Source organism: Plectropomus leopardus, chromosome 16 (assembly GCF_026936395.1).
Source record: "Plectropomus leopardus strain MGB_pleo_1.0 chromosome 16, ASM2693639v1, whole genome shotgun sequence".
Lineage (NCBI taxonomy): Eukaryota > Metazoa > Chordata > Actinopteri > Perciformes > Serranidae > Plectropomus > Plectropomus leopardus.
The window spans coordinates 16,506,197-16,532,083 of record NC_142191.1 but is presented as its reverse complement, the minus strand read 5'-3'; the positions used below and the strand labels follow the sequence as shown (position 1 = coordinate 16,532,083).

Genomic DNA, 25,887 nt, shown 5'->3' with positions numbered 1-25,887 from the left:
GCTTTATTTAGAGACGTTAAAAAAGAGCACTTGGCTCTGTGAGTATTTCCTGTCATTTGACAATTGTTGATGTTATCATTCCTTTTCTTGAACTCAATATGTGCAAGCAAGATCTATGTCGTCTGTGAAATCTCACCTTTAACATTCACAGCATTTTTAGTTGGTGAAAATAACATACAGAAAAACTAACCTCTGTTTTCACTTGCTCCTGTCCTTGTATGCTCTGCACTGGCTTTGCCGGCTCTCGGGGGAGGTACTTCTCTAAATAGTCCGGCAGCTTGATGTCGTTAAAGGAGGGAAGTGGAGGGCCTGAGTCACTGACCACAGCCTCCACAGCCGGGGCTTCCTCTCTGTTGCTAAGGACCTGTGTGTCTTTAAGGGGAGCTGTGGCGGTTGGGCTTGGCGGTGGGGGGCTTGACTGGGGGGTTTCGCTGGGGGACACGTCCCCAGAGCTGGTACCTTCAGCCTGAACTCCATTCTTCTTCCCTCTGAGGATGGAGGAGGTGAGGCTGCTGAGGACGCAGCTACCCTCCAAACGAGACTTCACCTTAACCTGGTTGTCTTTCTCCTCCTCCTTTCTTCCATCCTCCTCATCCTCTTCAGGACTCTTGTCCCTGAGGCGAGAGTGAGTGTCCATCCTGCTGATCAGCAAGCTCCTATCTGCCAAGCTTGCCCTGGCAGGCTTCAGGCCAGATTTTGGCTCCTTGTCATGGAGCATGGCTAAAACACTTGGTGATGTGTCTACGGTGAACTTATTCTTCTTCCTCAAGCCAAACTTAAACTCCTCAGGGTCGAACGTCTTCTCATTGCGTACCTCCTTGATGGCCGGCATGGCGAATGGCGGCTGAGGTGGCCGGAATTGATTGTGTTTACGTGGCGGGAGAGAGAACGGGGCGCAAAGCTTCTTGATTTTCTCAATAAAATCGTCATCATCAAGATCATTAGAAGCGTCCAGAAGATTGCTCTCACTTCCGGAAGAGCTCAGTTTGGGTGGCGGCAGTTTAAGCCTCTGTTTGGGGAAGTCCACATCCAGCCAACTAGAGGGAGCGTCATGCCCTGTTGCAGAATCGTCTTTGCTTAGTCCCCGAGGCAAATGGAGCTTCTTCATGGTTGATCGCTGGGTTGACTGTGTGATCGGCTTATTAGCTTGTGGGGAAGTGGGTGCTTTTGGAGTATGACTCATCTTATTAATGGCCGCTTCCTTTATGAATGTCTGGAGTGGTGGAAGTTGGACGATATCACCATTAGCAAGAGGTGAAAGTTCTTTCTTTTGTGAATGGGCAGTTTTCTCAGCCGTCCTTTCTCCTACATTATTCATGGAGATCGAAGCAGTGCTATCAGAGGGGCTCTGTGCTAATTTTTTAGTGCCCTTGAGTGATGTGATATCATTTGTGCTCTCTGCATTTTTTGATTCATCACTCTGTAAGTGCCCAGCAGCTGGTTTCGTTACATCTCCTTCTCCTGAGACTTTGACCTCTGTGGGCACTGATTTGACACTTGAACCCTTTTTCTCATCATCTTGCCCTGATTCCTTGCCGCTCACAGGTTTCGAGACAGAAACAGGAGTAGGCTCTTTAACAGATGACTTTTTGTCCGACATATTATCCGTCTGCGCAGTTATCAGAGATGGAGTGTCATCAGCGGCTTTTACAGTCACTTTCTCAGCTGCTGTAGTTGCTTTGGTAATAGATGTTGAGCTGGGGAGCTGAGCATCATTAGCTCCATGTGTACATGAGTCATCTGGAGAATTCTCCGTTTTTTCCACAGATACAGAATGAGGCTGTGGTTCGACTGCAATCACCACTGGCTCTGTTTCTGCTCCGGGGCTTTTCGCAGACTTTGTTTGCAACTCAGGAGACCCTTTCTCACTCTTCGTCGCACTCACGGCCTCATTAGTTTGGGTGTCGGCACAAACGGAAGCCTTTTCTTGACGTGTAGTCTTAGTCTGTCTGACATGTTTTTCAGCAGGGAGGTCAGACGTTACAGTTTTTTCTGAGGACTGAGAGGCTAGTTCTGGTTGGTTTGTTTCTGATGTTGTTTTGATTTTAACCGTCTGTTTTTCATCATTTCTTCCAGCGTTTTTTCTTTCATTATCCATCACAGCCTCTGTCCCCGAAATACCTCGTGTACTGCCTGAAGCCTTTGCTTTTGTAGTATTTGTATCTGAATGCAGGAGCTGCTGTGTTTTTTCTTTGGTTTTCTTCTCTGTCTGATTGTTTTTTTCGACTTCCACCTTTTCTGATTTCTCTACACCTTTACTTTCAGCCTGATTTATTATTTCTGTGTCCCTTTTGGGAGTTGTTTGCCCTGTGTCTTTTTCATTTGTTTCTCTTATTTTTCCTTTAATTTTTGATTCAGATTGCTTTGTCAATTCTTCAGGTGATTTGAGATGTTCAACAGGTGGTTCTTGCGCCATATTGTCAGCAGGTTGTATATCCGCATGTGAGGGGGAGGAGGCTGAAGTTTCTCTTCCATCCTTGGAGGCTTTTTCCTTCCTCTGTGTGAATAGGAGGCTGTGTCCCCCAGCCTTTTCCTCCTTCTGGGGTAAAATAACGGGATCCTTGTCAATACGCGTCTTTGTCTCACTGCTACAGGCAGCAGTATCAGGTTCATCTTTGCTGACAGATGGTTCAGGCAATCCCTTCTGTCTACTGACTAGTTTGTCAATACTCCCCTTTTCAGATGATGAATCCAACTGTGTCTTCTGTTTGTCCAAAACCTGCAAATCCTTCTTAAGTGTTTTCTGCGTGGTATCAGACAAAGACTGTTTGTTAGGTGAATTTTCTTGGGCTTTATCAGACGCTAATGAGACTTCCTCTGTGTGTTGTTTGGAGGCAGAAGCAGGATTATCCACTGTTTTATCCACCTGTTGCTGCTTTGTTGCACTGAGCTTTTCTTTATTTGTGGAGCAGTCTGGTTTGTTTTCACTATTTGGGCTGATGGGACTGCTTGGTTCTCTACTTTTTCTTCTTTTAGAGCGGGAGCCTGTTCTGCTTGGGGTTTTGGACTGTGGGCTAATGCTATTGGCCAGTTCTGCATCAGCTGTCACTTTAACTGGTACATCTGTCTCAACACTGTCATGTTTCGTACCTTGATCTGCTGTTTTTGAGGCTGCTGCGTCTTTCTTTTTGGAGTCTGCAGGTTGTTCTTTAGGAATGGAAGTCTTTCCCCCCACAGCGATGGTATCTCGTTCATCTGGTTTCAATGTTATCTCTGACTTTTCTTTTGCTTGTATTTGCTCTTTAGTATCCAGTCGACCCTGATTGTCCAGTTCTGGTGACTTTGATGCAGCAACTGTGACAGATGAGGGGGACTTTTGAGATATTCCTGTCAAGGCTGGTTTCTGAGGCAGCTTTGCACTGTTCTCTGTTTTAGACGCCTCTGTGAAGTTCCTCGCTCGCTCCTTGACAGTCAATGGCTTCACCCTGACAGGCGAAGTGGAGCTGGACCTAGCCGGGCTGTAACGCTCAGCTGATCTTGACCTCTGCTCTGATGACAAAACATTTTCTTTGAGCCTGTCAGTGGCTGACCTGACAGGAGAGCCATCAGCACTCCTCGGGGTCTGGAAGGTCTGCTTGTTGATTCTTGTTGTTGAGTGCTCAAAGAGGCCGATTTTATCCGCAATGTGGCCAACGACTGGCTTCAGCTCCTCATCAATTTTCTTCAGCTCATGTAGCCTGTGTATAATAAGAGGTAAAGAAATCAAATTTAACATATATTTCATATTTTGAAAAAACATTTAAAGTTTTACTCATGTATTAAACTGCCATAATTTTCACCCTGTTGTAGCCCAAACAACATGTGTATGAGGGTAGTATATGGATATAAAAAAGGGCCCTATATGACATTCTAAACAGCTCCCATAAAGGCCCCATACCAACTGCTCACAAGAGCTCTGAATCTCTGCCCGAACCTAAGAAGTGAGCCCAACCTGCTAGGCTTGTTACGCACCTGCTTGGCCGAGCCTGTCATGCACTAGATGAACTGATTACAGAGGGAAAACAATATATATATATATATATATATATATATATATGTATGTGTGTGTGTGTGTGTGTGTGTGTGTGTGTAATATAGGCCTGTTTTTATGGTGCAAATTCTGCTTTTTAATCTAGATGCTAGGATTACGTGGGTACCAAGTGGGTATGGGCCCAAAATAGACACGTTGTCTAGGGTAAACCCATCCATGTTGGCGATTGTCATGGGGCCAATACCGTTTACCATTTTTCAGCCCAATTATTACCCACACAGGCCCCACATTCAACTGTTAGCCACAGACAATGTTATTTTAATGTTTGTTTTGTTTGTTAAGTTTTATTTGACCTCTTTTCATATCTGATCTGTACTTGCAATACCAATCTTTAAGCACAGGGCTGTACTTTGTGTGTTATGACTCACATCTTTGTTTCTCTGTGGATACACCGGTGACAATCCACCCATAGCCTTAACCACATTCTTTTGATAGCAATGGCGTCTCAGAGAAAAGCTAGGCAAGTAGGAAAAATGTTTGCTAGTGTGGGGGTGCACTAGTTGTACAAAATAAGCATTTATTCCTAACAAGACTGGACAAATTTCCCTAGTGACAAAGTAATCTAGAATCTTGAAATGTGGTGTTTAATGGAGTGTTTTTCCTTTTTTTTTTTTTTTTACATTATTTAAGATTTTTGCTGCATATACAGCAATTTATGGAAATGTGATGAGTCATTGTTACAGTAACAAATCACAAACTGTGTTTATGTTTAAGTTCTCACATTTAGACTTACCTGGCATCAATCTCAGTTTCGTGCTTCTCCTTGGCTTCACCTTTGTTATTCTTTCGCACTGACTGTAAATCCTGGGTGTCTCCCTCTGCACTTTGCTTTGGATTCAAAGGCACATATTTGGTAAAAAGCTTTACCTCACTCCGAGAAACCTTTAAACTCCTGCGTTTGGACTCTGGCGTCTCTGTCTTTCTCTCTACTTGGTAAAGACTGTCGTCGTCCTCCATGTCTGCGTCCCCATCAACTGCACATGCCAGACCCGCTGCAATGACGGAGTTTGACTTCTGGAATTTGTCCAACTGTTCTGCTGAGCAGGAAGTCTTACTCTCCACTCCCTCAGGTGAAGCCTGAGAGGAGGGGTTGTGCTTGGAGGAGGAGTTTGCAGATGACTCTCTCCTGTGTGTCTTTGGACTTTTGCCCTGAGGACTGGTCACTGAGTTATCTGATGGAGGGATTCCCTCTGGAAAAGGTTGGGCGTTGGGAGGCATTTTTTCCTGTGGGCTGTTCCCCGTATCTCCCTGAGAATTCTTCCTGACTCTCCTTTTAGCTGCGTTTTTGCGCCCCATGCTGTCAGCGTCTGTTTGTTCTTCAGGTTCAGTGCGTGAGTCTTGGCGTGATTTCAGTGACACTCCAACAAGGGCACTGTAATAACTCTGTGACCCAACAGCTGGCCGAACATTTGTCCTTCTGTTCTCTGAATTCAAATCAAAACTTTGGGACGATTTTGCTTTGGGGAGGACTTTTAAGTTCTTTTTTGTGATTTGAACTTCCTGTCCAGCACAGGTGTCTTTGCCGCGCTGAATCACACTAGTCTCCTCCAAGTACACATGGAGCTTCCCGCCTGCCTGGGCCTGTGCTCGCCTCTGGGCCCGAGGCTGCACCCGGTCAGAGTCCCACACCACTCCCTGCTCAGAGGAGGAAGAGAGATGTGTCAGATGACTGGCATTCTTTTCAGGATTCCCGCTCGCTGAAGCACCGTTGCTGCTCTCCTCCCTCTCTCTGCCCTTCCCTACTCTCTTCTTCCTGAACTCCCAAAACTCCTCCTCTTTTGGACCTCCTTCTGCTGTCTCAGTTCTGCTCACAACAGAGCCGTCTCTGCGGGCAGACTGCGTGGCGTCCCCCTCTTCACAGGGAAAATTGTCTCTGGAGAAAAACAGTGGGTCTGGATTGCAGCTCTGTCCCTTTTCCTCCTCCCACTGTTGTGCCCAGGGTCTCACGGACTCCTCACTCTCCTCTTCCCTCTCTGATTTAGGAGCCTGATCAGTTGCTGGCAAGGCATTCTCAGTGGGACTCTTTGGACCCTTTCCCCTCCATGGAGAAAGCCAGCTCCCAATACGACCTAAGACCCCAGTGCTTTGCTGCTCCTCGGGGCTCTCAGACTAAAAAGCAAAGCAGAGAAAAACTCACATAAATGTCTGCACGCACACATGAGGCGGCAGTTAATCGACATGCGTATTTCAAAGGAATATGCTTTGGATGAGCTGACACGTGGTAGTGCAAATATCATAATGTGCCATTGAACAAAGGAAGGGAGTGCAGGCTTGGGATCTAAAGTAAACATAAATACAGGTTTTGTTCACAGACATTTTTTTAGTACGGCCATGCATCTCTCAGCATAGCAAATACATGCAGGAGTGCATAGAACCTGTAAGCTTACCGTAGAAAATACCATATCATTCAGATTCTTTATGTAGGATGTGAACATGATTTTGGTTTAGAACAAAAATTCCTAAAGAGCATAAAACAAAAACAAAATCATTCCACCAGGATAAACAATGGCAGCTTGAAAGAGCAGAAAATGATCACCAAAAATTAAAAAAAAAAAATAATAAAAAAGATATTCTGCCGTAGCAAAGTGATAGATCCATCCTTAACTGTCTAACTTTGAGCAACTCCTTTAGTTTCAGGTTCAACTCACCCTCAATTAGACATAGAAGAAAACTTTTCGGCCCAGTCCAAAAACGTCACTTTGTATAGAAAAGCTTCTGCGCTAAACTGCGCATCTAAAGGACGAACATGCTGAGTTTAGTCCTCCTTGCATCCAGTAAAGCATCCACAGCTGGCACACCGTGGCAGCGGAGATATGTGACTGTGTGCGGTGGAGGCTCTGCCCCTCCAGCGGAGCGCACGCAACCCGGTGGTAAAACGATGCCTTCGCGTGCTCCTCGTAAATTTGTGGCACTTATGAAGGCCAAGTGGTCGGCCATCTGGACGCAGTTTGATTTTGCTGATATGTTTTAGCCGAAGTCAGGTTTAATTGTATGACCGGCTGCTATGAAAATTCTTAATTCTTAATTTATTTTTCCGAGTTGAAAAACAAAACTTTTAGAAACTACTTTAATATTAACAACTTCCAGCCAGTCACATTAAAATTGTAGGGATATTTTAAGCAGTTTTGTAAGGGAGACCAAGGACAGTTGTAACAATTTCTGTTTTTTATTTTATTACTCGAAACCCTCTTGAATAATTAGGATACTTTTCAAAAAAACAATCTAGGTAACATATTTATGGTACATGTGCTAACAATTATGAAATGTTTTTAAAAGCAATGTTAGAATCAAAATATCGATTACAAGGCCAGGTCAGTGTTAGCCTGCATCTGCCCCTAAATGCAAATGTAACAACACATGTAACACCTTCATATCCATACCAAGGGCCACAATAAACGCCCATATATATATATATATATATATATATATATATATATATATATATATATATATATATATCTAAAACAATTTAATATGCGTTAGACAATTAATTCCAGTCAACAGAAATATATATTTCCCACTCATTCCAATTTTGAATATTTAAAGGCACAGTTTAAGTTTTTGAAGTGGGTTGTTCAAGGTACTTATCTGTAGGCAGTCGATATACAGTAGATTGTGATCTTATGGCAAGATAAAGCAATTCAAGTATTGTTGAGAATCGACTTAGATTTATGTAACTGATTGAATTTTTTTTGGGGGGGTGGATTTTTTGCTGATAACCCTCATACATAGCAGTAAATTCTTCAGCTTCAAAAATTCACAACATTTTACATTACCTTTAACGCAGGAGAAAACCAAAAACAGTTATACTGAATGCTTCAGAAATATAAGTAGCCTATTTACGGAAGCACCATACTTAAGCACAAATTCTGGGTACTTGTACTTTACTTAAGTAGCTCCATTTTATGCCACTTTATACTTCTGCTCGAATACATCTCAGAGACTTACTACTTCATCATATTTGCCTGACAGCTTTAGTTACTCATCAGATAACAATTTTGCTACAGCATATATCTCCAGATTCTGTGGTTTTGAATTTGAATATTTCTGATAAACAGCAGGATTGAGTGTTTCTCTGAGCCGCAGTTAAATTAGTACAACTTTAAGCAACTACAGCAATAAAACGCAACTGAAACACTGACAAACTAAACAATTAGTACTTTTACTTTTTATACTTAAAGTACATTTTACTTGTACTGAATAAGGTTTTGAATGCAAGACTTGTAGTGGAGTATATTTTCAGTATGTAGTACTTTAACATAAGTAAAGGATCTGAATACTTAATCCACCACAGACTATTAGCCAATTTGTTATAGATTAAAAATGATTGATCTTGAAACTAAGTAACTTAAAAACCACAGCTTCTATAGGTGAGAAATTGGTATATTTTGTCATAACTTCATTATTTCTGAAGTATTCACTATAAGTTTATATGTTTTGGATGTTTGTGTGGTGTCATATGTAATTTTAATGTATTACCTGTTCTTCTGCGTTAAACATTTAAAAAAGGAGTGTGTGGGAAATGAACAATGAAACTGTACTGAAAGTATTTGGCACACACTTTAATGTCTCTAATCTCACAACTTCTGAAGCGTGGCGTATGTTTCTATATGTGCGTTCCATATAGCGTTAATGTCAGAACATATTTACTGATGCGTGCCCTATGTCTCTACACATATCAATCTGGTATTTGGCCTTCTGCTTTAGAGACTAAGCCACACAGACAGCTTCACTCCATCAAAAGAGAATAAAATACAGATTTGTGTTTACCTGTTCAGTCTAGCTTATTGTTTTATTATATAATCACTTAAAAATATACATATAAACTACTAGAAACTGGGTTAAAAATTCTTATTATTACCACAGTATGCTGTGTAGTGATATCTGAATGTTGACACAACGTAGCTTTGCACCTCAAGTATCAAAATATCACTTGGATGTCAAATATGTGAGACACTTGCTAAACCTCGGGCTGAGTGAGCCCAGATTTGATCTTGTAGCAAAGACCAAGTAGGTTAACAAAGTACAGAAATTAAATTTGGAAGCAAAGCTTAAGTAAACAAAAGCATCATTAACAGAGGTGCAGATTTCAGGGGTGCTGCAGGGGACAGGTCCCCTTCAATATATAAAACGTGTATTTGTCCTCCTCCCAAAAAAACATCAGAGGGCTTTCATTTTGACAAAATTAAAGACATTTACACTAAGAAATGATGCAGAGAGGCACATATTGGTGCATTATAAATTCACTAGAATGCAGAAAATTAAGTGTTTGATGCTCAAAATTTTCTATTAGTTTCCAAACATCCTGTTTCACGTGTCCCTCCAATGTTGCCCTTCAGCATGTGAACTCACAAAGTGCTCCAAAATAGACCCGCTGTGTCTAATACTGATCAAAAAGGTTTAATAAACAAGTTTGAACGAGATGATAGACATGATAAATAACTGCTATCCTATGTTTACTGAGGCGCCTCATTCATGTCACTCAAATTTCCTACATTTACCGTAGCACATGAATGCAGCAGGAGGCCGTGTCCAAACAAACTTTTCCAGGGGAAATGACGCACTGACTGTGTGGGTTTCAGAGCCTGTACAGTTCAGTTTTTGGCTTTCCAAACCTGGGTGCCCTTGTTTCACTTGGCGGGTAGCTTAAGTCAGTCTTTCCATGCAGTTTAGTCGTGGAATTTAACCCTTTAACTACTTTTTGTCAGGAAAAAAAATCGTTGTTGGGCTTTTTCTTTAAGTTTCTTTAGTAAAGGAAAAGTAATACGGTTAAAGTTTGAATTAAGGCATACTTCTTCTCAGGTTTCAATTAGTCACACTACCCACAGATGCCTTTAGGTGCGGGAGTGTCTCTGGTAATCATGGCTTCTAAAAAAAAACATCTATTACTTTGGACATTTAACGGTCCCGTTTACCCAATTTTATTAGGCTATGGGTTATAATACTATCATAACTAACTTTTTTTATTAAGAGATAGGCCCTGAGGTGTTGACATGTGAAATTAAACTGTTATAGACACATAATTTCGCTCACTCATCTCATTTAAAAAGCTTTTTGACAGCCCGCGTAGTCCTGATGGAAGTCTAACAGGTTTCTGCACAAACTGTAGCTCCATAAAACCAAAACAAACAGTGGCCCTTAAATAGCCTATCGACCAAAAAACCCACAAGCCCCAGCTCATCTCCTTTACGAGCACGTCACTATAGAGCGATAAACAGATCTTACCATGATTACAGAGTTTCTCCTGCCGTCTTTCCTCGGGGAATAAAGTGCCCGCTGCAGAAATCCTCATAGAGAGCGCTGCCGCCGTCTCGGTGAGGTAACCTGTCCCTCCTGCACCGCACTGCCGCATTAATATTAAGTGCGTTTTAAAAATGAGAAAAAATCAAAGCTTACTCCGCCACATAGATGTCATTGTGAATGCAGCTTTAGATGTGCTATTTTTTTCCCATGGTGGTGAGGGCTGAGGTTCATGTGGAATCCGCCCGGGCCAGGTAACACACCCTGAGGCTTTGGGCACTGTGACACAGCAGGCAGCTGGGGCGGTTTATTGTGCAACTGTGAGGGATACTAACAAAGAGGCGACTGTGGCTGTCAGCTCTCAGGGTTGTAGGACATTCCCATAAAAGCGGGCACAGATTAGTCAACGACCCCCTTTATTTCTTAAGTAAAGTCTCTGCTTGAGATTGACATTAAGAAAACATCACGTCCATAATCATAAACACTATTTATTAACTTGCACCTTTACACCAACTACCCAGAATTGGCACTGCACAAAAATATTTATGAGCAACCATACTATATTTATCATCACTGGTAACCTGTTTGTGTTATATTTGTGCCTGTACTGACTGCACCTTAGGGACTGTACATTATTAATCAGAGTGATAGGGTGGCTGTGGTGTAACTTTGTTTTCGTTTTTGTTTTCTTTTTCCCTGGAGCTACAAATATTTTTTCCCTTGAGCCTCCCTTAGGCTCCGGCCACACTTAATGTGTGGGCTGCAACCTCCAGGCTTGTGTTCATGCTTTTGCTGCATCTCTGCTGCAGAGCTGCCCGCTGATATAACTATTGCACACAATTAAAAGCCGATGCGCCACTCATTTATGTAGCCATGCAAGCCACTGTGTTATCAACAACACGGTCATGCAGATATTTTACAGTAAAAATCTTAATTTAATATGAAAAAGTCAACAGAAATGTTTTTAGAGTGCTTTTACTTTGAAACTTAAACAGGAAAGGTTGAGTAACAAGAAAATTTTATATTTCTTCATGTCTGTGAGTGATCTTGTGGGTTGTTCTCACAAACTGTCTGTACATTTTCCTATGAAAAGTAATGCACATTTAATGCACACTGAAAAACAACAGCAGCCCACCAATGTGCTGCACAATCGAAATAGCAAAAACAAACAAAAATACAGACGATAAAAAGAAATAAACAAAATAAAATAAGAACACAGAAGAAACACATAGACCAGTACAAAAATTTTAAAAAATTTAACCTCCATTCATTAATCTTTAACTGACCCAAGATCCCAATTTTTAAAACAATGGTTAAGGCAATTCTTACACATTGTTACACACACCAACATTGTGCACCCCTCTGACGTGCACCACATTCACAAACATGTGCAAATACATTCTGGCTGCTTTCTCTGTGTCTTTGCCATGACTTATTAATGTGCTACAGAAACTGAAACCTGTCTCATTATCCACCCTATGAAAAATTTACACATCGCCTCTTTTCTCTTGCACAGCAAACCACACGAGGAATGAATGAAATGTTGATAATTCACAGGCTTGTATCCCCGGTGATATCTGTTCAGGTGTATTTTTACTTTAGGGGAAAGAAAATTGCTCCTTGTTTTTTTTTGCATTTCCACTATAACAAGTGCTTGCATGCCCGCTGTGCCAACGGCAACATAGGAAAATGATGCTACTTATCTTAATTATCACTCAGAGGAGTGGAAGTCTAGTTTTTCTGGTTTGGAGCCATTTAAACAGGCAATTGATTTTAAAAAAAGCCCTACAGAAAAAAAATAAACCATTCAATGTTTCTTCACCTCTGCTGACTCCATTAATTGACCTGGATTAATTCTGGAGTTACACTGACAATGCAAATATGAGTGGGAGAGTCACTCATTCTACTTTACTGAGGAACTCTGATTGACTGAAGTTATAATATTCAGCGTAGTAAGAGGTTTTTGAGGCATTGGTTCATCCAGGGATAAGTTTTCCAGCATGTGCCAAGAATTGTTTTCAGCATGGCCCTTTGTCACATTCATACAGTTACAGCTGCTCACTGCGAGTGGTCTCCTTTTGTTACAGCTCCACCGGAGGCGTGTGTAAACAGCTGCTTTGTTGTTGTTGAGGGAGACAGAAAGAGTCACTCATTCTCTGCATCCACCCAGATTGGTGAGAGATATGAATCGACTGGCTGCTGGGCCCAAAGTGTCAGTCTAACAGTGAAGTTAGAATAAAAATACATTTTTAGGTTTTACTGAACCACAGAAAGGCTCTTGTGTGCTGTCCTTCAGCATGTCTTTTAGATTAGTTTAAGATAAGAAACCCCAGGCAATTTTTCTTTTGTAGATTTCAAATAGGATTGTCACTGATGTAAGGGCAATAAGAAAAAGAATAATAGATAGGACTTATATAGCACTTTTCTAGGTACTCAGACATGTTACATGAAATTCAAAAGGAAAAACAATTACAAAACCAAGAATATAAGACTGAAAGATGCTTTCATGAAATAAAATAACAAATACAAAGAACAGAATACAAAAACAAAATGTAGAGGATATGACAGTTCAGATTTGGGGGGGGGGCAGTGGGAGACATGTATTGTAGGCTTTTTTGAAAAGGTGGGTTTTGAGTTGATTTTTTTTTTTTGTTAAGATATTTTTTGGGGCATTTTTGCCTTTAATTGATAGGACAGCACAAGTGTGAAATGGGGAGAGAGAGAGAGGGAATGACATGCAGCAAAGGGCCGAGGTTGGAGTTGAACCTGCGGCCGCTGCGGTGAGGACACAGCCTCTATACATGGGATGCCTGCTCTATCCACTGAGCCACCAGGCCCACCCTCAGAGGGTTGGGGCAGCAACGGCAAAGGCTTTGTGCCGCAAGGTGCTGGACTTGGTCTTGGTGATGGGAGTCAGAAGGTTGGAATGTGATGATCTGAGGTGGCGTGTGGGGGAGTGATGTCAGAGAAGGTCAGTAAGATATGAAGGGGCACGGTTATTGAGAGCTTTGTAGGTAATCAGAAGGATCTAGAGGTGAATTTGGTGCTGCCAGTGAAGGTGATGAAGGATGGATGTTATGTGTTTTGTGCAGCAGTAGTAGGTGAGCAACTGGGTAGCTGCATTCTGAACATTTTGTAGTTTTTGGAGGTCAGTGGAGGAAAATAATTGTTAAACATAGCCACACTTTAGTATAACAAGTTGGGAAAAGGCTCTGACACTATTAGGTGTGATCACTGGTTGCTCCTCCTTTTAATGAGACTGTGTATAGAATGGGGTCATAAACATTTTTGATGCCGGTGACCCCTGAGTTGAAACAAGGATCAAGCAGGGACTCCTTGATTAGCACTTTTTTTTTGTTGGTCTTCTCTCATTTATGGGGTAATTTAAGTCGATTTTAAAGAGGGAAAAAAGCCCCAAAATACATACTTAAAATCTTTTTATTGGTATAAATGGCTCAGAACCCTCCCCTACATGTTATGAAACTCTAGGCTGCAATGCAGGTAGAAAGAAATAAAGAGCCTTTGAGCCTTGTATACATGAGTTGGTGCAGTGAGTCATCAGCAGTATTTATGTTGTACATCTGCTAAAGACCTTTTAAAACCACTATTACTCAGACAACACACAACTCGCAGTCATCTAGTTGTTCAGGTAACTCTTAGACCTGTATACGTACCTTAACAAATACATTTCTTGTCTTTGAATGATATGTGTTAAATTTGCCTGAGTTATGTAGATCAGAGCTAACTTCACAGAGTGAAACTGCACAGGCTGTTGAGAAGGAATTTATCTTCACTGCATTTCCTCTTCGGTGCTTTTCTTTGAAGCGGGGCTTTATGTCGTCTTGTAGATATTCGACATTTCCCTTGCTCATATCATGACAGCATGAGTGCCACAAAAATATCCTGCGTGTCTTCTTTTCTTGAAACCGAATATGTAATTACAGTCAGACTGACATTGTGTTTTGAACACCCCTCAGATCGCAGAGGATTTTCTGAATCAACAAACATCAATGTTTTCACCCCTTCCTCCTGGTCCTCTGCCACCTCCTCGTTGTCCTCGCCCTCTCAGTCGCTTCTAGCTGTTGTTGCTCATTTGTTGAAGCGTCACTGCAGCTCACCACCTGTCAACCACAATGCCTACAGACCCCCTCGGGGCATTCTAGGAGAAAGAGCAAATGGCAGACGTGCCGCAGGGAATTGACATAACTCCATTGCCCCCTCCGTTGGTTGTTGATGCTCACTACACACTTGGAGGCCGCCCACCCCAACACTCACCAGCAGACAAATGCAGAATTTGAAAAGCTTTTTTGGAGCTGAACTCCTGAGGCATGTGGCATCTGGAGTCGACAGCAAGTCATTCCTGCATGTTTTCTATAAAAAGAATACCAGAAGTTATAGACAGGGTGTAAATAAAGTTATACTAAAGAAAAGAGACTGTCATTCACACACAGTTTGCAAAACAGGCAAACAGATGGATATGTACACACAGCTTCTCATGCATAAAAGGTCATCACTCTTGTCTTTCAGACTATATAGTGGACACAGTTTAACTGAACACTCCCTCATTCAAAAGAGAAACAAGAATGTGATCCACTGCTGCTCCCTCCTTCATCGCCAAACCATTTCAGTCCAACATCACCACAGCAACTGTCTCAAATTATGTTTAAGTCATTTAGTTTGAGGTTCTGCTATTCAAGTGCCACTACTGCTTGTGATACATGTTACATTAGAGGATGATGCTGTTGTGTTGCATGCCATGCCTGCCATGTCTCTTTGCTTATGAGATGCCAGCATGCTGTCTAAAATCACAGACTTGGGCTGCCAGCGGGGTTTTGTACTGTCTATAAATGCAAAGACTGTGTATAGAAGGGACTTTTTAGTGGCCCTCTAGCATGATCTCATGATCTCTACTTGCTTCTATACTCTTTGTCTCCATGTTTTTGCAAAACCATCCAGCAGATTTGAGCAGGTAGATGAGCATGGAGATTTGGGTGTTTAGCACAGCTATTAACACGTTATAGACCTTGGCATTTATTCATGTTTACGTTACATAACCTCAGTTATTCAACTGCGGTCTGCCCACCCTACTCTCAGCTGTCTTAACTTTCTCAGAGCCAACTGCACCCCGAATGATGCTTGATGCTTGTATCCATTGTCCTCAGCTTGGTGTCACAGGCACAAATGCAGGAATATTTCCACTGTTTGGTAGTCTGCGCTTACTAGTAAGAAATAGAAAAGAAAGGGGAGAGAAAATTTGACATAGCTTTTTTAATACCATGTGAGTTTTATATGTGATCTTGAACACTATTCTCCATGACAGATGATATTTTATTGTTGAGAAAAATGATTAATTGCTGCTTCACCAAAGTATAAAAAAAAACACTTCCCTGCTAGTGAGCTTGGTACACAAAAAGGGACAAAATGCAGAAGCCATCCCAGCAAACAGTTCTCGGAAATGAACTAATCACATTTCCCATTTTATCCTGGTCCAACCTGCCCGCCTTTAATGAACATGAAATATGTCAGAGGACAGAGGACTAAGTGCTTGAACATTTATTTTCCCTGCTGTGTCCTAAAAAGAATTAATTAATGGGCAAAAGACTGATTTTGTGGAGTCGGTGTCGAGTTAATGTTGATAGACTCTCTGACATTCTCAGCACATCCCCTGCATCAGCTAAATGTACGTAGCTCGGGCATTTGTTGACAATAATGGCTCGCAATGTTCTTTTGCATAATCATCACCCGATATGGCTTGAAGTAATTTAATTTGTTTTGACCGAAAAGGCGATTTCTGCATTAATTAAGATTCAGGTAGAAGTGCAGTGGTGCCCAGTTAAGTGTTTGTAGGTCTTATGACTCATTTCTTTAGTCAGACCTACCTGAACATTAAAGATATTGCTAACATATTTTTAAAAACAAGCCAAAACTTCGCTTTAATTTGGTCCTTTTACACAAGTGTTCATACCAGCACAGATAATTTACTACACTGTTACAGGAAGACTTCAAAGATACTACTAAATTAAACCTTTTTTAGTCCACTTGGAGGCAGCACAAGAAGCTTTGACATGTTATCGCTTTAAGTGGATATGACGAAAGTGCTAGTGAACTTATTTACACATCCAGTAAATACAAAGCAAAATTGGTATTTATTTAGAGTTATGTCTCTGGCCACCTGGCAAATATAAGTCCAATATTCGTTCTCTTTTCAGCTCCACCACTCCTGAAGGAAATATGTGACTCTTTATTTATGATATCCCCAACCATGTTTACTTATTAGTCTTTAGTAGGTAGTGTACAGAGAGCGTATCTGATTTTGCTTTCATGAGAGTGAACCAAACTAGTCAACAGAATTTGTACTAGAACCTAAACAAAAAACTACAAGATGCTGAAATGCTTTGTTTAAGTTGCAAAAGGGCCAAGGGTGGAATTGAATCAATAGCCACTGTGGAAAAGACATTGCCTTTGGACATATGGCGCTCTACCAAGTGAGTAGGTGGGGGCCCCAAGTTTGTATTTGACTGGACTCTTCTTGATGAAATTTTAAGTCTGTGTGATTTCATTTTTAGAATGTTTACTGTCAAGAAATACAACACCACACCAGTGTTGGGTTGAATAACCAAAACTATTTACGCTTTATTTGGACAATCAAAATAATTTCTGATTCAAGAAATCTGTCTACAAAAGTAATGATATCACAGTAGCCGTGTTCCCAGTCAGATGCCAATTGAGTTTCCAGGAAACCTTTCAAATGTCACAAAAATGAAATGTGAACAAGGTTTGTTTCCATCAACTGGTTTGGAGCAAACAGGTTATGCAGTATGCTTCACACATGGCTGTAATCCACCAGTAAACAGAGTAGAAGAAAGGGAGGTTTTGAACCGGAAAGTCGCCTTTCGGTGTAATAGATCTACAAGAGAATATTAGATTTCTTCAGGGGTTTGTTTCTTTGGCCAGGTTTTAATTCTTTGATGTCTCATGTTGACCATGTTTTATACTGTCTGGAAACAAAACAATGAATGAATTCTTAGAGATCTTTTTTTTTTTGTCTTTATTTGATAGGACAGCTTCATCATGAAATGGGGGAGACAGGGGATGACATGCAGCAAAGGGCTGCAGGAATCCAAGCTACAGCTGCTGCGGCAAGGACACAGCCTGGGTACACAAGATTCCCAGTCTATCAGGTGAGCTGCCACTAATGTGACGATTCTAATGCACAAACGAAGATGCCGACAGCGGAAACAGCTGATCAGTCATGTGAATTGGGTGTTTCCTATGCCGGAACCATAGACTGTGTAAAATCATGAACGTAACTACTTTGAAGTCATCAATTCGTTTGCGGACTGCCGTTTTGAAGTCTCAGATTTGTCATTTTGCCTTCACTATCTTGGTTTCTGGAGCCAGAAGTGACCATATTTGGATGAGTGGGTGGAGCTGTGGTGGACCTTGGGGTAAATCTGACTCACAGCCTGTCACTCAAGCGGCTGTGCTCTTACATATGCGTAACTTTAAGACTTAATAAAATGAATTATGTTGATTAAAAAAAATCCCCCCCTATGCAACTGTCAAATAGGGGGGAAACAGCTATAAAGACCACAACTGTTTTTTGTAGGAGGATGTCAGCATGTTGTGCTGTAAAGTTAAGCATTTTAACATGGCATCTATAGAGGTTGACCCGCTTGTGGTGCCAGCCTTAAGTGGCCATTAGAGGAACTGCAGTTTTTGGCACTTGTGCACTGGCTTAATTTTTTGAGACATGTATAGCTGCCGCCACATTTGTGTTTGTAGCATACATCACATGCCCCCTAAAAACCATGCCCTGGCAGTTCACATAGCTGCTCCAGCCGCAGCTATACCCACTTATATTTTTCAGCTCGGAGGTTGCTGTTGTTTTATCAAACTTTGCTGTTTTCACTGTTTTTTAATGCAATATTTCAAAATGTGCATGAAAATATGCTCATGAAAACACGGCTATTGTTATCCAAGGTCTCAGGTAACCTACCTCGCAATAGAACAATGATATGTTTGATTTTGTGCTACTAATCACAAGGTCAAAGTATACTTCACCTTAACAGAGGGCACTTCATTTTGAGCAAAAATAATTCAATTCCATGCTTTTAATGTTGTTTGTAGACCAACTGGCACTTGTGTCCTATTGGAATGATCATGTCCATTGTCCAGAATTGCACAAGAAAGCAAGACAGCAATAACAGCAAATGGTATTGTAGAAAGCATCTCTCCCTGGTGAACCACAGTCCTCTCACTTTACTTTGTGAAATGGCATCTACTTCAGGTACAATACAGCCACGTCCACTTCAGAACAGCAGATGTAAAAGGTACAATTTGGGAGGCAGTTTTATCTTGAAACCTTGAAAGAAATGTAATCTTTTCACTGTGAGTTGCACTTATGTTGAAGGTCGTCTCCTCTGCCCTCTTACTTGTTGATTTGAATGTATGCTTTCTGAAAAAGCTAAAAGCTCCAAGCAGAGATGCTTTTTAGACAAAAGGTAGCTGTGTGGCAGATGTGTGTGTTTCCTGCTCAGATCACAAATGGTCATGTGAAAGGGTAGCAACTATTACACTAAAACTATGTCCGCACCTTTGAAGAAAAGGCCTTAGCGGATGTCACAGTGAGCATCCTGAGAGTGAGACTGGCGCTCCAGGATAGCGGACGGCTCGTACAGCAGATCATCCTCTCCGAGTGTTGAACTGTGCTCTAAGTTCACAAAGTTAGGGAGGTTGAAGTGGGAAAAGAAGGCACATTCTCTGTCGGTCTTACTCTCCTCTATTAGTCCGTTGAGAGGTTGGTGTCCCCGAGCTTCCTCAACATCCTCTTCCATCTCGTCCATCCCAGAGGAGCTGATGCCTCGGGGCCCCTGCTGGGCTCGGGCCCCACTGTGCTTTCTAACTCTCTCATCCCCTTGTTTTTGCTTCCCCTGACCCTGATCCTCCTCGTTGATGTAGAAATGAAAATATGAGCGGGACTCAGCTAGCAAAGGACGAGAGAAGGCTTTGTCATTTTCCTCCTGCGGGCCATCGATGTCTACCAGACAGCTGCCTGGTCGATGGCGCTTTTCAGCAGAGTCTGGATTTCTGTTGCGAAAGAAGATCACAGCAGTGAAGTGAGGTTGAAGCAGGAAAGATCTTTGAAAATATCATTTAATGTCATTTTAGTACTGAATGAACATGTAGTTGAACACTTAAAGATTCCTCGTCATGTTTTCGCTGTCTAAAATCACACCAAAGACAGTCATAACCAGCCAGTCAATAAATTTCCAATTTCATCTTGGCTTGACCTCATGGACGTTCTCAGTCTGACCTGATATAAATGATTTTCCCCCAGTTCCCACTGCTTATCTTTATTTGAGATTGCATTGTGCCTTTGGACATATGAAACTCACCTCCAAGTCAAATGTCAGCTTCCCACAAAAGCTCAATAACACCATGCATGAGAACACCCAGTGGCTACCCAAATTAAAATGCTGCTCAACTTAATCTACAGTCAAAAGTGCAAATGCCTCCCTAAAGCTCATTACAATCCTGTCTGTTTATGCCTCCCCATGGGTCCACCCCCAGACCACCCCCCGGCCAGGGCTAGATGTATAAAACTGTACTCACTCTTGATGTGGCGCTCCTGTCTTTGTTAGCAGCGTGAGAACAAAGAACATGAAAATGACAAACACAGCAAGTCCGACCCAGAAGCCGATGACGATGGAGTCTGAAATGTCAGAGAAGAAAGAACTTATTATAATACATGATTTAATGATTGAGCTCATCCCTCTGCTCCTCCTGCACTTGAGATTTCATTTTATTCATTTTCTCTGAGGGGCCCCTCTCTTCCTCTGGAGATCAAAATCGTCAATTACTTACTTAAAGTGAGCATTCAGGACTTCTCAAATTGGTCATGGGCATGTCGTTAAATTATCTGAGAGATCTGGTCTCTTAAAGTCATTACCACTGGAATAACGCCAGCACAGGTGCTGCATGAAATATTGCTGCCAAATAATAGTTTATTGGGAGGGAAGCAGCGCGTGTCACCCTCCAGCTGAAGCAGTAAAGATAAGGCTGGGAGTGAAATGTGCCATGGGTAATGAATTAGTTTTAATTAGCAGACGCAAAGGTGAGTAACCCTGTTTGCTGGCGCAGCCATCGCATGCACATACACACCCGCACGCACTAAAAAGCAAGTGCGCACGCACAGAAAAGGGCAGCGAAAGCAATGGAAGCTTGTCTCAGTGATGCATACAGTTGTATTCAGCTTACATCTGTGCGCTTTGAGTCCCTCAAAAGACACGGGCTCCTCGTCGTCATAATACTCATACTGCCACACGTAGTCACTGCGACGTGCGCTGGTCTGGCTCCGGTTGTGGAAGTCGGACATTTCCAAGCGATTTTTCGCACCTTAACAGCGGAAAAGAGATAAAATCAACCCAGCAAAGACGTTTGATAAATGCATTATCTTACTATGAAGCCTAAAGTTTACAAACCACAATTTCCAAGCGTCGAGAAGCCTCAGTTATTGAAAACAAGCCTTTATTTTTGGGGGGAACAACTCCTTTAGATGTTATGTCCGTCTTCCGCAACACAACAGTGTGCCAAATAGGTGATAAAAAGCGGGAGAATCCATCGCTTTGCCGTTACGCAAAAATACCCATCAATTCTCATGTAAGTCCTCTAAATGAAGCAGAAGCCTTTTGGTGCGCATCACCGTCAGCAAGCATCCTCTATACTGTTGGCTCTCTCCGAGATACTGAGATTACACTGCAAAAAATGCTCATTTTAACCAGTCAGAGGTGTTGGAGGCGAGGATGCTGGTTTCCTCGAAGACATGAGGAGGCGTTTCAATGCAGGAATGTCAATTTGCACGGAGAGCATGCCCATATTCAATTTGTAGCTTCATAATCTCAGTTAAAAAGGACTAAAGAAGACCAAATTTGTATCAGAGTTGGCTTGGGCATGTTAATATACTTTGATTACATTTATATTTTACATATTTACGTAAAGAGTCTGAAAAATAACCAAAAAATAAATAAATCCAGATTTTGAAGAGCCATTTAGTCAAGGGTAAAATAGGCAAGGTAAAAATAGTCACACATTTCCTCATGTAGATCAGTTGTTTCCAAAAAACATTTTGAAACATGTCAGGCTAAATGGATTCAAGCAGTGTGTGCGTTTTCATTAAAAATAGTAACACTGAAATGCAGGGAATAGGTGCCTAAACCTGTCAATTACAGCCAATCAAAAGGAAAACCCACTCACCTCCCACTTTAATATCTACTCTCACACCCATATGGAATAATAATACTGTACATTATGCATGATTACATTTCGGATGAGGTACAAGTTAATTAAGTAGACAAAAGCTTACTGTGGACAGAATAAAGCATTTGTCTGGAAAGATTCATTAGTGGTGAGTTTGCAGACTCAGTGTATCCGAGGAACCAGTGAGACACAGCTCATATTAAGCAGCATAATGTAAAATGCATTACCATAAATTAGCTATATTGTAAGTGTTTTAAGGGAACAACTTATTATTTGTTCAGGCAGTTGCCTGATTTGTTCTTTCCACGTTTCTTTATAACTACATGTGAACAGTTATTGTGTACACTTTATAGGATAGTGCATTATAATTAGGCGTGGAGGGTGTGTGTGTGTGTGTGTGTGTGTGTGTGTGTGTGTGTGTGTGTGTGTGTGTGTGTGTGTGTGTGTGTGTATAACACTTGGCCAATGTTGCAAACTACTGGCACTGGCACATATTTTGTGTGCACTTTTATGTCTTTATGCTTAAGGGTCTCTTGGTTTTTATGATCACAATTGTTAAAAAAAAACCAAAATGGTTATATTCACTGTTTTATTCTGTAATTGGCTCAGCTGTCACACAAAGCCTTACCTACAGTGTGGCAGGTCACATTTTTGCCTTTGATGTGGCTCAAAACTGACATCCACAGAAAAGTTTGATCTCACATTGAACAGGAACAGTTGCATATTAATTCAGTAGATGATATGTTATGATTCACTAAAGTTAGGCAAATAATTAGATCAATTAATCCCCATTTTTTGTTATCTTTGCAGCCATCTTGACTGTAAGGACCCTTACATATGCCATGTTTTTTGTTCCCTCCAATCCATTGTTGTAAATGTAAACGTGTGAAAGGTACACCTATTGGGGCAAATGGACTCAGGACTGCTGCTAGTCTCCTATAGGGGTGGAGTCATGGCAAAACCTAAACATAGTTAAATAGTTTTTGGCTATTTAGGTTGTGTTTATTGTTATTTTCTACTTTGCTGTGTTAAGTTGATATTGTTTAAAGTACAATTATTAAAGTTCAATAATCATAGTGTCTGTTAGCAGGAGAACTCAATCTGCTCTGTTCAACACACTGCAGTTCTTCCAAAAATAGGCGTGAATGTGCATATTTTTCTGGGATGGTTCTCAAAAGTGCTGTGGCATATCTGCTGGAATTATCCAGAGTGGCCGCACTAAGCTCATGTGGCCACCTGCACTCAACTGAGTGTAGTTTTAATAGTTATCACACAACAATTCAATTTCATTTCCTGTTTTGTCTAAACATAAAATACTAAAAGATGTGCTGCAAATATATAACTAGAAGGCTGCCAATTTCAAATTGTACAACTCACTTAAAGCAAAACACGCAGTACATGAAAAAAACCCCACTCGTAAATATTTCCAAGAATATGTCAGTGCAATTGCACAAATAACATCGACACCACACTAAAACATAGTTATCACAACTCAAGTTGAATAAAATCAACAGTGTCAGGAGGACATTTCTGTATTTGGGAAAGCTATTGGGCCCTGTAACAAACTCAGCTGGTGAATCTTTCCTCAAATATTCAAATAACATGCTATTGAACTGCTGCTGAGGGACAAATCTGACTTGTAATCAGGGGTGAAATCTCAGTTATGTCTGGGTTTTGTGTTAAGTTCAGTGAAAACCCCAAATGCAGTTTTATAATTAGCCACCCAGCAAGTCTCTTGAGGAAGCACATCTCTAAATGGCCTGACCTTTTGCCATTGGCAACGCGTTTTTGAAAGGGTTTAAACAAATTAAAGATGACTAATGATTTTAAACTTACTTGCGCTGAGTAGAATTGAAAATGTGTCTGCTTGAGGCTGAAAATGCTAATTAAAACCCTGAAACACCGCATCATTAAATGCCCTCTTTTCATCCTTTGATAAATCTTCATTCAAGCAACTGCCTTCATTAGTTGTCCAGCATCACTTATATTGATAATTATAATCTTTGAAGTACCTTTTAAACAGAACCACTTCAGCATCCATTCATCCACTGATGCACCACCAAAATGAATTTTTCACATCATACAAATTACAGTCACCAAAATGATTATGAAAGCATAAAACAACATTAAAATCCTGGGGCTATTAGTGCAGTTTGTATACCTTACTGTGTTGGAATGATCTCAATGTAGATCCACAGGATTATTGTGTGTACTCTTTCTTTTCTTAAATTATCTGGTGCTGTGTTCATATCCCCAGCCAAATCCACACAAATGCATGTCTGGACACTTCAGCTGCAAAGTGCCTTGTTTTTGGCAGAGCTGGTCCTGCTTTTGGCTTTCATCACAGGAAATTCATCAAGCCAGGTTTGGCACCATCCACATAGTTTTAAACACAGTCATGTTGCAGATCCTTAAAAGGAATAATTCACTCCCCAAATATTAATTTGTATGTTAATTTCTCATCTGTGTTATGTTAAATTCAGGAAGAAAACATTTTTCTAGTATGCCTCTGGAGAACAAAGAATCCCAAACCGGAAAAAAATTCCTGGTCAATGAAAGTTATATAGAGAGCCGTGTTTTAACAACATTAAAACTACTATCAAAAGATCTGTTTACCAACTCTCACACAAGTAGTGCAGTATCACTGATCATGTGCTCAGTACTTCCTAAACAGAAAGTGACACTTATCTGTGATCTCCTCAAAGACAGACTCCATTGAGAAACCACAAATTTTACCTCGCTAAACACTCAAATTGCTGGACTTCTGCCACCTCAATCTGGTTTGTGTTGTTGTTACACATCTGTGTTCCACAGGTTAGTTTGGATTAACTAAAGTCACACAATAACACAAACAAAATAACTGATCAAGGTAGTAGGATGCCAGCAGCTCCTGTGTTCAGTGAGGTAAAATTTTTGTCAATAGTGTGAGGGAGCGAAGCAGCAACGGGATTTCATTGCTGCTAGTTCTCTGATATCAGCTTAGTTATTACATCCAAATTATTTATTTTCAATAAATTACTCATAACCATGAATCAGCCAGTGTGTCCATACCTCTGCAAAATCTCAATAAATGTTTTTGTAGAGTCCTACTTTTTGTATAAAAATGACATCATCATTGCCTCTTTCTAGTCTCTCTGCTGCTCAGTGAAATACACAAATAACAGGTTATATCTAACTCCTTTCTACAGCGTATATTTCCCCATGAGGCCCGGACCTTCGCAGAAAGAAAAAGAAAAAAATCTATATTATCAGACAAATGTTGCACAGTAATCATGTAATAGCTCCAAGTATAAAGCTGTAAGGGTTGTAAGGCCACATCAAAACTCACCTTCTACAGTATTATAACTCATATTCATCTGCAGATCAATAATTTATATTTCAATGAAAGCTTCCAGTTACTCAAAGCTGTCCCACTGGGCTTCCTTCAATGTGTTATTCTCTGGGCTGTTGCTTTGTTCTTTGTAAGTAGTCATGGTTATGGTGAGATGATACGCTGTGCTGTTTTCACAGTGAATGCTGCAAGGGCTTTGATCAAAAGAACTGTTTTCAATGGTAGCTGGCAACAAAATGGTCAAAGTCTGTGTCAGCAAGGAGTGACAACTCTTTCCCTAACAAAGGCTTACATGTGCTGATGCAATTAGAACATCAAATGTAAAGAAAACCCTTTGTTATGCTGATTTTCTTTCTATGCACATGGCCCTCTGAATTTAAAACTCCAGCTCCTCGTCCGGTATCTCCATTCAGAGAGGTGGCGTTACATGTGAAAGCATAAAATCTTTATTTCATAGTTGTATGAGATCTGCAACAGAATACTGCCACAATAGTGGAAAATAGTCACAAACAACACAAAAATGTTATCAGTACCAAAGCTTTATAGGCTAAAACATTACTCAGTGGAACATCAACATGCTAAATTAACAGCTTAGCATCAGTGTACACCTTAACCATTATTGTGCCAACATTCACTTATCAGGACCCGGCAACACATTCTGAGTCCCAACTTGTTAAATATCAACACTTGGTGGCCCTAGGTGCCCTTACAGTGTCAATTTTGGACACCTAGGCATCTCAGTTTACTTGTTACATTCTTTGTGTCTGTGTGTTTGTGTGTGTGTTTAAAAAAAAACAAGAATATATGTAAAAAACACACTATTTAGATTTACTTACTCTGGTTTATGCAACAAAAGTGCATGGTTAGGTTGAGAAATAAACAATGGATTGACATAAAATAAATAGTTATCACAAATGTGATGCAGTGTCATATGTCACCAGCATAGTATGCTATACATACAAGTTAAAACACAACTCTGTTGACTTTTGGTATCACACAAGACACAAACAGTGGTTTCCCAGGTGAA

At 40.9% G+C, this 25,887-nt stretch overlaps 2 protein-coding genes and 1 long non-coding RNA gene across 4 annotated transcripts in view; 1 reads left to right on the top strand and 2 right to left on the bottom strand.

Moving 5' to 3' along the window:
- The window catches only part of LOC121955947 (uncharacterized), a 38,957-nt gene extending 28,476 nt beyond the window's left edge, over positions 1–10,481 (bottom strand). The window contains exons 1-4 of one of the 2 annotated variants that reach the window (XM_042504042.2): positions 6,679–6,853; positions 6,418–6,489; positions 4,764–6,139; positions 191–3,677 (exon numbers count right to left, since the gene is read on the bottom strand). In XM_042504042.2, the coding sequence (XP_042359976.2) occupies positions 191–3,677; positions 4,764–6,139; positions 6,418–6,465 (4,911 nt within the window). In that variant the 5' untranslated portion in view covers positions 6,466–6,489; positions 6,679–6,853. Of the gene's footprint in view, positions 1–190; positions 3,678–4,763; positions 6,140–6,417; positions 6,490–6,678; positions 6,854–10,255 lie in introns of those variants that run through there. The other variant, XM_042504043.2, reaches the window with a different exon arrangement.
- LOC148186863 (uncharacterized) overlaps positions 1–19,351 on the top strand; it is a 44,249-nt gene extending 24,898 nt beyond the window's left edge. Inside the window, exons 2-3 of the long non-coding RNA XR_015779247.1 lie at positions 17,330–17,451; positions 19,232–19,351. This is a non-coding gene — a long non-coding RNA (uncharacterized LOC148186863). The remainder of the gene's footprint in view (positions 1–17,329; positions 17,452–19,231) is intronic.
- LOC121955092 (melanocortin-2 receptor accessory protein 2A-like) lies at positions 16,817–21,073 on the bottom strand. The gene is made up of 4 exons (XM_042502882.2): positions 20,755–21,073; positions 20,531–20,668; positions 19,886–19,985; positions 16,817–19,360 (listed from the first exon to the last, which is right to left on the bottom strand). Exons 2-4 carry the CDS (start codon positions 20,646–20,648, stop codon positions 18,883–18,885), a joined length of 696 nt encoding a protein of 231 aa, XP_042358816.1. The 5' UTR covers positions 20,649–20,668; positions 20,755–21,073; the 3' UTR covers positions 16,817–18,882.
- Between the last annotated feature and the right edge of the window lie 4,814 nt (positions 21,074–25,887).

Bases quoted from the DNA above. Each gene is read 5' to 3' on its own strand.
- LOC121955092 (XM_042502882.2), bottom strand. From the start codon at position 20,648: ATGTCCGACTTCCACAACCGGAGCCAGACCAGCGCACGTCGCAGTGAC. The intron at 19,986-20,530 runs GTAAGCTGAATA...CTGACATTTCAG, and splicing joins GGGACTCAAAGCGCACAGAT to ACTCCATCGTCATCGGCTTC. The intron at 19,361-19,885 runs GTGAGTACAGTT...CTTTCGCAACAG, and splicing joins ACAGGAGCGCCACATCAAGA to AAATCCAGACTCTGCTGAAA.